The following is a 15,977-nucleotide window of genomic DNA, read 5'->3' on the forward strand; positions in this document are numbered from 1 at the left end:
TACAATTCAAAGAGACATACAGACAAATAACTCACAAGTGCACAAAACACTTAACAAAACTAAAAGAAAAGAAAACACATTAACAATTTAAACATTCAAGGTGACCAGCATTAGTTGATTACAGTGAGACAAAATATTTTAAGATTGATATCTCAGGGGAGTATGTAGAGACTTAGTCCAAGAGATTTAATCACAGTCCACAGGAATGAGGTGAAGGCAACGTCCTCCCTGGTTCTAGGCATCCCGACGTCAATGTTTAAGTTTCATACATTTGGAATTAACATGAAGATAACAGATTTACAGTCATTATAAGAATAATAAACATAATCAAAATTAGCCAGAGTACATTCAGTCAATCCTCATTATGAGTATTTAAATTTTCCAAGAATAGCAAAAACTTTTCCCATATCTTTTGGAACACATAGTATTTACCCTTAATCATAAAGGTGAGTTTCTCCAAGGCAAGAGAGCTTGATAATGCAGACATCCAAGTTTTTAGTTGGGGTCTGGTTACAGATTTCCAGGACCTGGCTATACTATACTTAGCCTGCACCAAACAATAAATTATGGACTTTTGATCGACCTTGCTTATTTGAGTTTGAGCAGGAAAAATTCCTAAGACACACAACCTAGGACAGAGATTGAGATCAATACCAATGATAAGTGAAATTTTATCCAAAACCTCCTTCCAAAATTTCCGAATCTCAGGACATTCCCAAAGGCAGTGAATCAAACTGCCTTTATCTCCACATTTAGCACATGTATCCGGGATGTTGGAATTAAATTTATTTAGTAATGTTGGAGTAACATATGTTCTCATCAACCATTTGTATTGGATTAATTTAAATTGAGTATTAATAGATTGTGTCTGTGCCTTCAGACAGGCCCTCTGCCATTCTTCTACTGATATGTTACATTTCAAGTCTTCACACCAAGCCAGTCGTTTGTGCTCTGAGGATGTCTGGGAGCTGTCTTTGATGATGTTATAAAAGCGGGATATTAGGCCCTTCTTCAAATGGTCATTTGTTGCCAATTCTTCTATAGAAGTAAGAGTAGGCAATGTTAGAGACTTTTGAGTACCCATGACAAAACTTCTGATTTGCAAAAACTTAAAAAAATGTTTAGTTGGAATGTCAAATTTTTGTTTCAAATCTTCAAACCTCATCATAATCCCTTTATCAAATAAATCTGAGATTTTGCATAAACCTTTAGCAAACCATGTTTTAAAGCCCATGTCTTTCCTACCTGGTTCAAATGACATATTGCCCCAGATCGGGGAGAATTGGGATAGTGTTAGCATTTCATTTTTGAATTTATGAGCATCATACCATACTCGGATAGTATTTTTAACAAATGGGTTGGAAGTATTTTTTAATAACTCTTTGCATTTCCTTGAGTATAGATATGAATTTAGGGATAAAGGAGTGGCATTTATATTTTCTATTTTTACCCACGACAGATCAGTTGCTGAAAACCAGCAGGATGCACTAGAGAGCTGAGCAGCCCAATAATACCACTTAAAATTTGGCACACCCAGCCCTCCTCTGTCATATGGAAGATATAATAAGGATAACCGTAATCGGGCTCGTCTGTTGTTCCAAATGAAGTTATTTAGGATTGTTTGAATTTTTGTAAAAAAACCGTCAGGAGGATTAAGGGGGATAGCCTGGAAAAGATATAAGAATTTAGGGAGAACGATCATTTTGAGAATATTTATACGGCCAATCATAGATATAGGCAAGGTAGACCATCTATCAAGCGATTCCATTATTGAATTAACCACCGGCGTGTAATTTGCCCGAACCAGATCATCTATGTTTGGAGTAATCTTTATGCCTAAGTAAGTAAGGCTCTCTTTTGCCACCTGAAATGTTGTATGAATTGGAGGATTATTTCTTTCAGCCTGTTTTAAAAATAGGATGGCGGATTTAGATTCGTTAAGTTTATAACCGGAAATATAACTAAACTCATTGATAGTTTTGAGAAGTTGGGGGATTGAGCAATTTAGATTGGACAACATTAAAATAATATCATCGGCAAATAATCCAATTTTAGATTCAATATTTTTTATCCTGACGCCATGTATGTTTTGATTATTCCTTATGGCAATAGCCAATGGCTTAATTCCCAGCACAAAGAGGAGGGGCGAGAGGGGACAACCTTGACGCGTGCCCCTACCGAGATTAAATGACTTAGATACAATGTTATTAGTTATAACTGAGGCAGAGGGTTTATTATAAAGTATTTTAATCCAGTTTATGAAATAACTACCAAAACCAAATTGAGAGAGAACTTTGTAGAGATAATTATGTTCCACTCTATCGAATGCTTTTTCTGCATCAAGTGAAAGCAAAGCTGTATCAGGGTGTTCATATTTAGCATGAATTATATTCAGCACACGACGGATGCCGTGATGCGCTTGCCGCCCCTTTATAAATCCGTTCTGATCAGGGTCAGAAAGGGATGGTAAAAATTTCTCAAGCCTGATTGCTAGAACTTTAGATATTATTTTGGCATCAGAATTTATAAGTGAGATTGGTCGGAAGGATTCGCATCTAGTGGGAGATTTTCCCGGTTTAGGTAGGACTGTTATGATTGCATTACGTAGGGAAGGAGGTAATTCTTTAATGGTATAACTTTCCAACAGCATATTATAGAGGGGTTGCAGTAATTTGTTTTTAAATATTTTATATAGGTCCAAAGGAATCCCATCTGGACCAGGTGATTTTCCTGATTTTAGTTTGTCTATTGCATTTGAGAGTTCACCTATAGATATTGGCATATCCAGATCCGATTTAGCTATTTCACTAAGTGTGGGGATGTTTACAGAATTAAGAAAGGAGTCAAGTGATGCTTGTGGTATGTGCCCTTTAGACGTATATAATTTTGAGTAATAATCTTTAAAGAGATCATTAATTTTTTGAGGATCAGTAGTATTTTCATTTTCAGATATAATTTCATTTATTGCCCTCTCATTCTGCAAAGCCTTAATGCGCCACGCTAGAAGTTTTCCTGCCTTCTCTCCCTGATCATAGTAGGATTGTTTCAATCTGAATATCTCTGATGAAGCTTTGTTAGTGGATAGTTTGTCATATTTTGCTCTCAGTATTAGCAATTCTTGTTGCTTTTCTTTAGAGCCCTTTAGATTTAACTCAAGCTCAGTCTCTTTTATTTGTTCTTCAAGTTTTAGCATTTCCATGACAGTTTTGTTAGTTTTATTTTTTGTGTAGCTTATCATCTGACCCCGTATAAAAGCCTTAAAGGCTTCCCATCTAATAGATGCTGTAGTCTCAGATTTATTAAGGCTGAAGTAATCATCAATATTTATCTCAATAAATTTCAGAAATTTGGGAATTTGCAACCAGTGGGGTTTTAATCGCCAAATAGGATTACGATTAAACGCAATTATGGGTGAAAATTTAAACATGCATAGTGAGTGGTCAGAGATCAATATGCTTTTGTAGGCACAACTCTTAGTTCTGGAAACCAAGGAGTTTGAAATTAGGAAGTAATCTATACGGCTATAGCTATTATGAGTGGTTGAGTGGCAAGAAAATTCTTTCTTTGTTGGATTCTGTACTCTCCAGATATCTCTTAAGTTTAGTTCAGACATAAAATGTTGAATAACCCGTCTACTTTTAGGGTGGGACAAATCTAAACCTGATGATCGGTCGAGATTCGGATCTAACGTACAATTAAAATCTCCACCAAAGATCACATCACCGTGGAAAGCTGTAATAGAGAGAAACAAATTATTGTAGAAATCAGGGTCATCTATATTAGGACCATACAGGTTAACCAAAATTAAGTTTTGGTTCATCAATGAGGCTTGGATTATTATGAATCTCCCAGCAGGATCTATGATAGTCTTTTTTATACAAACAGGTAAAGATTTATGAATAAGAATTGCCACACCCCTAGAGTGTGGAGAAAATGAGCTAGAAAGTATTTGACCCGGCCATCTTCTTCTTAGTCGTGCAACTTCGGTTGTAAGTAAGTGTGTTTCTTGGATAAAAACCAGTTTTGGATGGTATTGTTTAAGTCTATTCATTACTTTTTTGAGTTTGATCAATTTCCTAAGGCCTCTTACATTCCAGGAGATCACATCAACAACGGACTCCGTACTCATTTGCTTAATGTCAATATATCATCTCTTTCTGTTTTTTGTCTCAACTGTACGAACTTGCAATTTACAACTTGTAGAACATTGCACCTTGAAAACATTGAACATTTACAAACACAAAAGACTTTCCTGAGATTTCCCACCAGTGGGAATCTCCTACTCCCTTCCCCCTCTATTCTGTGACTTGGCTATGCTACTGATCCTAGAAAAACAGGAGCAGAAAAAACGTCTGCTTAAACAACTCGCACCACAACATTAAACTGCGAACCCCGACCATTGTAACCAAGAATTATTCCCCACCGCTATGAGGGAGAGACTTAGTCGAAATGTGTATTGTCCAGGATCACCGATCAAATGAAATATTGATCCTTATTAAACCTTGCTTACGCCATCAAGCGTGTAAGTGTGGTTACCCGTCAGTTTGTTGTCTTGCTTTCTGTATAAATTCCTCCACCTCCGTTGGCGTGTGGAAGAGGAAGCGATTGCCGCGTTGGAAAATCCTCATCTTTGCTGGGAATATCAGCCCAAAGTTTATATTTAGATTACGGAGTTGTTGTTTCACCTGGTCGTATTGTTTCCGTTGTTTCACCACCTCCGCGGATAGGTCAGGGAAGAACATCACATGGCGGCCGTTGTACATCACCTTTCCTTTCAGACGGGCTGCAGTCATCACCCTCATCTTGTCTTGATAGTTTAAGAATTTCATGATGATCACGCGTGGCGGGCCGCCTGGAACACTCTGGCCCTGCAGCCTGTGGGCCCGCTCGATAATGGGGGGGGATGGAAACGCGTCCCGTCCCAGGACCTCTATCAGCCAGATCTGCAGAAAAGCAGCGGTGTCCCCTTGTTCTGTCTTTTCGGGTAAACCCACGAGTCTCAAGTTGGATCTCCGGCTTCTGTTTTCAAGCTCGTCTACCTTCAAAGCGAGATCCTGGATTTTCTTTTGTATGGATGTTTCTTTGCCTGTTAACGAGGCGACGCCGTCCTCCAGGTTACTAATGCGGGATTCTGCAGAGGTAAGCCTCTCGAGGAATACTCCAATTGTGTCTTTAATTTCTTGATTCGAAGTTATAATTTCCTGTAGTTGCGTGGTAAAGTGAGTTTTCAAGGCTTGAATTGCTTCCAGGAGGTTAGCTTCAGAAGTCCGGGAGCTAGCGTTAGCTTCCTCCATGTGCTCGGTTTCCACTTCGCTGCTAGCCTCGCCTTCGGATCCCTCTTTGCTGGTAGTTTTAGTTTTTAATTTGTGTTTACTCGGCATCTTGGCAGGTTGAATTGAATCCCAGAGAGTTTGCTCGTACAAAAAATATATTAGCAGTGGTCTAGATATCTAAATGTAGGGTATATTGGTCGGAGCTCAGAGCCCTGCAGCTGCTCAGTCAGACGCCATAACCGGAAGTGACATCGTCGTATTTTTACCTCTGTAAATGTTTGTTTCTTCTTTTCAAGTGAAGAAATTCAGTCCCACTGGGTGTGCGTTCTTCATTTCAGCCTCACCTGACCCGGCTGATCCCGACACCATGAGAAATCTGAATTGCTTTGTGCGCTGGACGTAAAAAAAAAAAAAAAAAAGATGCAAATGGTGTTTTTTTTTTTTTTTTTCTTTCGCCTGCCCATGTCCGCCCACTCTGGTCTTTTCACTGGAAAAAAGATTTTGTACTTATTGCTGTAACCCGAGTGACCGAACGGCTCTCCTCTGAGTTTGAACGAAACGAGACGACTTTGTAAAACATCACGTTGGTGTGTGTGTGTGTGTGTGTGTGTGTGTGTGTGTCCCCGAGCATATGATTTTGAGTGGAGTAATTTAGCAGATGAGCAGCTGGCCATTGTTAGAGGGATAATCTGGCTCTTGCTGCTCAGATAGGTTAACATCCAGCAGATTAGAGCAGATTACTCCCCCTTCAAGCACACACCAGACAGGACAGGAGCCAGCCCCCCTCTCCCCCCCTCTGCCTCCCTCTCTGTCCCTCCCCCAAGTTATCAAACCCTCCTCCCTTTTCTCTTCCTCATTTTGACCCTCATTTATTTCATCCTCTCTGAGCAGTTTATACTTTCTTGTTGCAAATCATCCCGCCGGCTTTTCCTTTCTGCTTCCAGCTGGAGATCAATTTGCTTCTCTTCTTTTATTTCAAAGTCAGAAAAAACGTTACCAGCCCCTCCTCAACACGGTTAAACACACCTATTAAATTACTTTGAATTGTTAAAATTATGATTAAACTAAACTGGAACCTCAGATAGTTTGTGCTCAGCAACAAATGTATAGATAACTTTACTTTGTTTCTTTAAAGATTCCCTAAAATCTTACCTTGTGGTTTGTCTCATTTGTCTCTATGTGTCCCTGTGATTGACTTGCGACCTGTCCAGGGTGTCCCCCGCCTCTCGCACGGCGATGGCTGGAGATGGGCACCAGCTCCCTGCGACCCGGAAAGGAGAATTAGGTAAAAAAAATGTACCTTTGTGAAAGTTTTACCTTAACTTCTATTCACCTGCGATAACAAGCTTGTATAAGAACTTCAGCTCAGGTCAACAAAACAAAAGTTTCAAACTCGTTCTCATCCATTTCTTTTCTGTGCCACCGTTTCCCGCCCCCTCTGAGCTCGGCTGAACATGTGTAACTGCAGGATGTTAATGTTTTAGCTGTGCTCGCTTATTAAATCAGAGCGACCACGCGTCAGGAAGCCTAACAGTCAGTTGTTTGTTAAAGCTCCAGCTGTTTATTTTTGGCCCCCGGTGTTTATTTGTCAGGCGGGCGCTGTGTTTATCTCACCCAAGCTATTAATTAAAAACCCTCCGAGTGGTGAGACGACACTAACAAAACACAGAATAATTATATTATTATTATTCACCTTACATCTGGCCCAGCTGTCCTAATCTGCTGTTTGAAAGCATCGCGGAGAAACGCACATGTGACGAATTATTAGTCAAATTATGGGATTATTCTGTTTGCTCATCTGTCAGTGAGGTGATTCTGTTTAATGTTTGTGTCACCCATCTGGATACATATTTGTGAGCATCTGTGTGTGTTTGTGACCTGTCAGGTTGTTTGAGCACGCACACACACACACACACACACACACAGGACTGTTTGAAAGTCTTTGGCTTCGGCTGCTTCTTTCATTAATTTTTTTTTTTTGTGATTTTTTTTCATTTGACAAGTAAAGGACAAAACGGTGTTGACTCGCTGATTCATCCCAGGAGTTACTGGTGCCTGAAGAAATTATAGATCAGAATTAAGTGGCTCAAGAAACAAACAAAAGGCTAAAGATGAAAAAAAAAAATGATTCTCTTGTAAAACTTTTAGAAAACTTGTCGAATTATTGCACGAGAAAATGTGGGTCCTTGCAAGCGAAGTGTAAAGAAATTGCATTTTCTGAAAATGCAGTGTGCATTTGACTGCTGAAACTTACTGAATCAGCCAAAACGGAGTTGTTAATGATAATAGAAGCAGAACATTAGCTAAAACCTGAAAGGGGAAAAAAGCTAAAAGTAAGAAAAGGGAAGCAACATGGTAGCTAGAAGCTACAGGTAGGAAAAAAAGCTGGCTAAAGGTAACAAAATACGAGCTAGAGGCAGCAAAACGTTAGCTAAAAGTACCGGAACAGTAGCTAAAATTAGCAAAGGGATAGTTAAAACCTAAAAACTAAAAGTAGCATGAGAAGAGAAATACAAAGCTGAAGAGATCTCATTGTGTTTTTATTGGGAAAATATTTGCAAATGGAGTTAAATATTTTAAAAGGTGTAAAAATGACAAAAAAAAGTTGTGGCGCCCATCTTCTGAATGAGCTGAAGGTTTTGATGCATGAAGGGCTAAAATAGCACAACTTATGCAGAAGCAGTTGGTTTGCAAAAAGTAGGCAAAAAACAAACAAACAGGGAAACAATAGTCTAAATGCTGACTCAGCAGTCACACTGTTAAACATGACTCAGTAAATAAATATATATTTGTGCAGTTCTGCAGGTGGCTCCCTGGTGAAACAGCAGGATTACTTCAGGATGGGGTATTGAGTTACAAACCAATCAGCCGCTGGGCTTAGTCGCTCAGGTACTTGAGTACCTGTCATCCCCAGCTTTCTTTGACAAAGGTCAAGACATGGGCAGACAGTGACCACACACCAGGAGACTCAGCGCTGCGTCCATCTGTCCACGTGTGCAGTAAGCTTCAGGGGACGGACAGAACAAACTCTCACTCGTTTCTTAGAATCAGTCGGTGAATCGTAGCTGTTAGCATCAGGTTAGTGTAAACCCTCTCTTTCCACCTTCTTATAATCATCCCTCCCGGTCCGTCTCACCCCGTCCCTCCTTTGTTCGGAGCCATTGTCCACCAGATTCTCCTGCGGTCCTGTCACAGCACAGAAGCACAACAAAGACTCAGGAAGTGATTAGTGGCTTAACGAGGAGGAGGCTTTGGGGACGGAGTTGGGTGGGGTGGGGGGTGTTCAGCCTTTTTTAAAGGACTGGTAAGGAGGTTAAAGTTTCAGGGCTTAAGAGGTTAGTGTTAAGTTGTGGAGGTCAGCGGTGAGGTTAATTAGGAGCTGGGCTTTTGTTTACGAAGGATAAGGAGACGCAACGACGATTCACTTTGTCTCCTCTCAAAGTGTCATCCACCCGCTCTCCAGTCCCTCCTCCACCCTGAAGATTGTCCCAAATAAAGAGGTGGCTGAATTAACTTAGCCGTAACAATTAAAACACCCCTCTAATCACCGCGCTTCGAGCACCTCTGCTCGAGTATGTTTGGCATGTCCTTCCTGCTTTTAATAGAAGAATGTCTTTTCAAGCGAGGGGGATCTCTGGCCACGGCTGTGCTGTGTGTTTTCTCATTGTTCTGCTGTTACAACACAGAGAGAAAAGAAAACACGCTTCGTTTGTCTAAGGATTTTTTGGAATGAAGCAGACTGAGCGACGCGACGCTAGTTTGTGAAACAGAGAGATATCCAACACAGAAGATGCTTAAATTCATCGACAACTTCTCATCCTGTCATATTAAGTCAAGTTGATTATCCACTGAGTAAACCTTTAGTGTTTGCCAATATTTATAATTTTACATAGGTGCTGCTAAAAAGAGTTAAAGAATATTAGAAGTGCCAATTCTCTAAAACATATGAGTCACAAATAATAAAGTAAATTAGTTTTGAGATTGGAGTTGTTTTCAGAAGGCAGGAATCCAGCTAAACTAGCCGTTAGCTTAGCAATATGGTCAGAAATAAACTCTTTCTTCAAACAGGAGGGTTATCTACCACAGGTAAGATATTTATTGTTCATAACCTTTCCATTGAACCCCCATTAGAAAGAGGGACCAACTTTTAATCAGTCTCAGGTTTCAGCTTTCTCAAACTTCAACGGAGCGTTAAGCCTGATACCCAGACGTTCTCACTCTAATTCACACCTTCATTCGTGGAAGCAAAACATCTCTTTTTGTGAGCCAGACAAACAAAAGACCCTAACGGCCCTCGAGAGGGAGGGGAGTGAGATTAATCTGCATGTGAATTTAGCTGCATCTCGCACTGTTTACAACTTGGAACGCCACACTCTCCAGTTTCAAATGGAAAAAGCTTCTCGGGTGGGAAGAGAAACGTCTTCAGCTACAGAAAAGTTGTTTTTTTACTTTTAAGACTTTTCAGGTGGTGCCTCAATTTCATATTAAACCTATAAATGTTTTTTTTTTTGCTGTTAGAGCTCTTAAATCTGAGCAAAGTCAATGAAATCAGTTTGAAAATGCTCGTCTGATTTTCTTTTAGCCAGTCAATTCAAACATGGGGACAAAAATATAATAAATGTTTTAGTTTAACTTTTACAGTTGAAGTTTAAATCAACTTTATTTATTTTTAAATGTCATTTGATCTGATTAATCCAGTGAGAGGGGTAAAAAAAGGCCCACAGCAGCTCAGTCCACCAAGCTTGGACATCTGTCTGTTGGGGGTAATTGGCATTAACCCTTTAAACGGGGGTGACCCCCTTTTTTTTCTCGCTCTGGGGCTGTTTCAATGTGAGCGAGCGTCACAGCGCTGGGTGACATTTTGTTTAAAAGAGTGTTTTTTTTTCTTCTTCTTCTCTGCTTTGTGTTTGATGAATCCACTTCAGCATCATCCCCGCGCACAAAGTTCCACTCATGTTACTTTTAAATGAATTTTATCTTGACTTAACATTTTCTTAAAGACTTTATGATCAGATGTTAACCTGAAACCCCCTCCAAAAAGAAAATCAAGCGTATATGTTCTGGCTCAGTCTGTGTTTGTGGATGTCCCGACAGGCGGCTCGACAACATATGGAGCAACAAACAAACCCGGAGATCAGTGTGAAAAGTGGCACACTCCGAAGCATATGGTCCAGGGCAGCCAAATGTTAATGTTGATTGAATATGCTGCTCCATTACACTAATGTTGTCAGGCTGCGTGGCCCCCGACACTAATCCTAAAGCTCTGAATTTATGGATATTAGGGAAGAGAAAAGTGATTAGAAAGTGATTAGAGTAATGGGAGACCACTTACAGAAACATACGCTTTCAGGTCCAGGGGAGACTTCTGATCACTGTCAGCATTTTTGTTACTGAACGGCAAACAGGTGATAAGTTACAATATCGCTCATAACGTTATATTCAGTTTGATCAAACCTGGGCGATATGCATTCCTTCAAGCACTGTTAGAAATTTAATCTTCTCAGGGGCTTTTCTCTGCTACTATTTTCTTATTTTTGCTTAAATGTTTTATTCCTATGTGCTACTTTAAATCAAAGTTCCCATGACTTGTTTTTAACCTAAAATAACGGGTTGCAGCAGATTAAATGTGTTTAAGATAAAGTGGAGATATTTGTTGCCTCTTTCAAAGTTCAAGCTGAGAATATGAGAGAACTGAAGACAGTAAGTATTCAAAGTCAAATTGAGCTTTATGTTAATGTTAGTTTCATGACTTCCCTGCATCAGTTGAATTTATGTTAAAGATAAAGACATCGGTGGGTGTCTGAGTGTTCTGCTGGTGGATCAGGAGGGAGATAAATCCTCTGTTTGATTGACAGCTCTTGTCATGTCAGTCCAGCTCTGAGGGTCCAATGAGGAGTCAGATGCTGGGTTCCTCCCTGACTCCCAGGTGAGCTAAAGAGTCTCAGTCCAGCAGATTTCTGTCACTCGGTTCCAGAAACGTCTCCTTTCCAGCTTCCTTCTGAGCTCCAGATGGTTTTCAGGTCGCCGCTCGACTTCCTCTCAGCCTCCCGCCTCCTGCTGCCCCACTTCGTGGATGCCCCCCCTCACCTGCCCGGCTCTCGGTCACCGGAGAGCCCTCCCGCCGCCGGCCCCCCGCGCGCCCTCCCAGGCCTCTGCTTCTCCGCGGCGCAGATCGCCAGCGTGTGCGAGACCCTGGAGGAGACCGGGGACATCGAGCGGCTGGCCCGCTTCCTCTGGTCGCTCCCGGTGACCGCGGACGGCCGCGACTCCATCTCCGAGCACGAGTCCGTGCAGCGGGCTCGTGCCGTCGTGGCCTTCCACGCGGGGAGCTTCCGCGAGCTCTACCGCATCCTGGAGACGCATCGCTTCACGCGCGCCTCCCACGGCAAACTTCAGGCGATGTGGCTCGAGGCGCACTACCGCGAGGCGGAGAAGCTCCGCGGGAGGCCGCTCGGGCCCGTGGACAAGTACCGCGTGAGGAAGAAGTTCCCGCTGCCGAGGACCATCTGGGACGGGGAGCAGAAGACGCACTGCTTCAAAGAGCGCACCCGGGGGCTGCTGAGGGAGTGGTACCTGCAGGACCCCTACCCCAACCCGGGGAAGAAGCGGGAGCTCGCGCACGCCACGGGACTGACGCCGACTCAAGTTGGGAACTGGTTCAAAAACCGGAGACAGAGGGACCGCGCGGCAGCAGCTAAAAACAGGTTGGTGTGCTCTTCTGTGGCTTGGAGAGGCATCTGGGTTTAATCCAGCTAACATCTACGACTGGATTTTTTTTTAACTTTATTTTTTAGATTCAAACAGACTCTATTTAAAGCTCATCCTTCTTATTAAACACTAAAAGAGACACCAAAGATGGGCAAGGCTGCGCGTAAAAGAGGCATCCGTGCGTAAAAGCGCACAGCTTTACAACGTGTATATATTTTTATTTCTGAACGTGACATAGTTATTTTAGAGTTGTTTGTTTATTTACCCATCTCTACAATATTCGGGTCAGTGATCCAGCCTATGAGGGTAAAAGTTGATGTTATTTAACAGTTTGTTCAGAAGAAATAGACTTGCACGTCAGTGTTTTTTTCATCTTTTGTGAAATTTTAATTGGATTTCAACAGAATCTGATAAACTCACAATGACTTCCCCACACTTTCAGGTTGCAGCACCACCGGGTGTGTCCAGAGAGAGCTCATACACTAAGCGGAGGAGACTGCAGCCCTGACGGCAGCGCGGAGCGCGCGGATGGGGAAACTTTCCTCTCAGTGACAGACAGTGACTCGGACCTGGACGTTTGATGCTACTGGTGGATGAAATGGACTACTAGAGGCCTGTGAGGATCCAGACTGGGTAACAGATTAAGAAGAAGAATGTATATTTTTTGGAGACAGTTTGTGCTGCAAATCAGGACCTAAAAATGACTGATCTGAATATAATTCCAGCCCAGACAATAAATCTGTCATGTCCTGGATGGCTGAGACTCTGCATCAACTTAGAACCCAGTAAATAGTTTTTTCAGCTGATGTTACATGAAGGTTTGACCATTTTTCCTTTTTTTTTCTTACAATGACACCTTTTTGTGTTTGCTGCTGGTTTCCTATGTGATCGCAGACGAAAATCCTGGATTTTAATACTTTGTAGTTTTTTAAAACCACACCACTGGATGTGGATGTGCTCATTTAATCGAACCTCCATCAGTGCAGGACTTCAGCCCAGAGACCCTCACAGAGCAGGACCTTTACAGACTGAAACCAGTGAGCAAATCACTCCCATTTTCTCTGATTATGTGTCATTTCCTAAATGAAACTAGCTTCTTTAGAAGCTCCTGGAAGACCCTTGGATGTATACCATAGACAATCAATCCAAACCACCAAACCCTACTTCCCTGTTTTATATCCCCTTTTTTGCCTTTTACCTAAACATGACAGTGCAGTTTGTGTCTGTGTTCGATTTTAAGCTAAAACAATGTCTTTCATTTTATATAAATAAAGTTATTTTATGAAAACCGGTTACATGAACTATTTTTAAAACGTTTTAAGTTTTACAGCTGTCAAGAAACATTAACACATTATGCTGTTTACATTTAAATATTGTTATTTAAAAGGATAATAACTTCAGAAATGAACTATTTTAACTGTTTTGTTTTGCGTCATGGAAGGTATTTTCTGTCACTGAGGTTTCAACAACTTTGTTGATAAAACTTAGTTTCCTGCGCGTTTAACCAAATTGGCCCTCAATGAGATTTTTCTGCTTTACTTTAAAAAACTGTAGTCAAAACATACAACAGCGACACCCAGTGGCCAGAAAACAAAACTAGTTTAACATTTTCTTAATGTATTTTTGTAATTATTACACTTTATATGTTTTAAAAGTTGGTTACTTATATCTAAATATTCTTTCTGTTTCTCTTTTTTTCCCGGTGTAACTCGGGAAACTGTAGCATTTTCCTAAAAGAGTTCATTTAAAACTAGAAATCGCGGTTTTATCAATCAATCTTCCGCCGGTGAAAGCGATTGGGGACGAGTTTAGGTCGGATTTCCGAGCAGTACTTGAACGCAACATTGAGTGACGTCACATCTAGGCGGTGTCATCGGGCTGGCAGTACGTCCATCACACCAGCAGAGGGCGCAGCTGACCAGGAAAAGCATTTAGACGTTAATATTTCTTGGAAAATTTGTACGATTATAAAGACTTTAGATAATTAGATAAAATAGATGATTTGTTTTTTGTTTCTGTTATTTATTTAGCTTAGTTGCTATTTATTTTTTATTTTTCTAAAAAATGTGATTAGAATAAAGAGCTAACTTCATCTTTCACAGCTTATAATTTGGGCCATGCCAAGAAAATGTTCTTAAGGTTGTGGACTGCTAAAAAATGAAAAGAAAAACCTGAAACTTGGGAAAAAAATTCACAATAACTGAGGGTCACGTGTAGAAGAGCATCATGCAAATAGGCTAAACAGCTCAATTACTTTGAAACAGTATGAAGAGATTTAGAGCAACACGTGCTGCCATCGATGAAGCGTCATCACCAGTAAATGTGCCAGCCTAAATATTTCAGCAGTCCGTGCCAGATCACATTCAATAAAGGAAGAGCCAAACTGGTACGATAGCACACGTCATACGGAAAACATTCCCTGCATCGTAAAAAATAAAAAAATTAAAAGTAAAATAAGACGAAGGAGCAGAACCTCTACAAACAAGTGAAAGAACAGCTGATGGAACAAAGTGGCAAAAATGGATGGATAGATAGATAGATAGATAGAATAAAAACAGCTTTTTAAAGTCTCTCAGAAGTAAAGATGGGCAGGGGTTCCTTTGGTGGAACATTGGGAAGTTCATAATGTCATCAAAAGATTTCAAGAGTCTGTGTCATCTGCGAATGCTGCTAAAAGCTCTATCAGGCAAAGAAGAAGTTAGATGTGAACAAAATCCAGACATGCCGCCATCTTCTCTTCTCTAAAAAGGACTGAAGCAAAGAGGGGTACTGGAAAACAGATTAGTTAAAATTTGAAATTGTTTTTAGAAACCACGGACATCATATCCTCCATATTAAAGAGGAGAGGGACTATCTAGTCTGTGATCAGAGCACAGTTTAAAAGCCTGCCTCTCTGATGATATAGGGGTGCATTTGTGACTCTAGCATGGGCAGCTTACACATCTGGAAAGGCTCCATCAATGCAGAAAAGTATAGGCAGGTTTTAGATCAACATCTGCTCCAATCCAGGACTGTTGAACAGCTAGAATCTTCCATCAGAGGAGAATGGGACAACAATCCCTCTAAAACCTCCGACAGCTGCTCTCCTCGTGTCCTGGATGTTTACAGACTGATGGTAGAAGAAGAAGAACAAGAAGAAATGCTTTCACAGTGAGAAACAAGGACATGTCCCGACTTTTTATAGAGGTCCGTTGCTGCCATCAGACTCAAAATCACCTCATTGTTTTTCCCATTTGTTTAGTTTTAGGATCTGGTTTGTTTATTATAAATAAAATCTGCAAATCACTGCGTTTTGTTTTTATTTACATTTTGCAAAACGCGCTAACTTTTTCAGAACCGTGGTCGTAGATGGACGTGTTTTATTGTGTGTGTGTGTGTGTGTGTGTGTGTAGAGGCTGCCTGTGACCACGCATATAAAAACTGAATGATTGATCGTCTCTATTGGCTGTCTGGAGATGGCACGCGCGATCACGCACACACACACACGCGGACGCAGACAACAAACACACACACACTCCATGCCTGCGGGTGAATTCCGTTCTCTCTGTAAATGACACACACTCACACACACAAAGATCCGAGAGAGCCCGGCAGCGCGTGTGACGCGTTTTGCGCATTTCCTGCAGCTCGAGCTCACTGACGGATTGGGAGCGCGAGGGGACGGGAAGCGAGGGGCGCGCGCAAGGACCTAAAGGAGGAAAAAAAAAAGCTCCTGTGATGTGTTTGGGGTGCTCGTGAGCCAGAGGGGAAAAAAAAGACTGCATAGACGGGATTTTTTTTTTGTGTGTGTGCTTTTCTGGGAGTACACGCGCGCTAAAATCACGAGGTCGAGCCCGAGCCGAGGCGGGCTGGAAGAGGAGCGACCAATCCCGGATGGCTAGGCGCGGCTGCCCGGGCTCTCTCCCACCCTGACCCGGCGGAGACACTCCAGCTCCGGGGGGACTTCACGTGAGCCCCGTCGCTCCGCTGTTCCCCCCCCCCCCCCCCACCCCCCCC

General features: G+C 41.6%; 1 protein-coding gene across 1 annotated transcript; it reads left to right on the forward strand.

The window, feature by feature from the left end:
- Positions 1-5,735: 5,735 nt before the first annotated feature.
- Positions 5,736-14,013, forward strand: six3b (SIX homeobox 3b). The gene is made up of 3 exons (XM_037980614.1): positions 5,736-11,199; positions 11,294-11,977; positions 12,424-14,013. The coding sequence occupies exons 1-3, from the start codon at positions 11,162-11,164 to the stop codon at positions 12,560-12,562; spliced, it is 861 nt and encodes a 286-aa protein (XP_037836542.1). The 5' UTR covers positions 5,736-11,161; the 3' UTR covers positions 12,563-14,013.
- The last annotated feature ends 1,964 nt before the right edge of the window (positions 14,014-15,977 follow it).

Source organism: Kryptolebias marmoratus, linkage group LG17, assembly GCF_001649575.2.
Source record: "Kryptolebias marmoratus isolate JLee-2015 linkage group LG17, ASM164957v2, whole genome shotgun sequence".
Classification (NCBI taxonomy): Eukaryota; Metazoa; Chordata; class Actinopteri; order Cyprinodontiformes; family Rivulidae; genus Kryptolebias; species Kryptolebias marmoratus.

Coding starts and splice junctions, on each gene's coding strand:
- six3b (XM_037980614.1), top strand. CDS start 11,162: ATGAGGAGTCAGATGCTGGGTTCCTCCCTGACTCCCAG. Junction 11,200..11,293: donor GGTTCCTCCCTGACTCCCAG/GTGAGCTAAAGA, acceptor GATGGTTTTCAG/GTCGCCGCTCGACTTCCTCT. Junction 11,978..12,423: donor GCGGCAGCAGCTAAAAACAG/GTTGGTGTGCTC, acceptor CCACACTTTCAG/GTTGCAGCACCACCGGGTGT.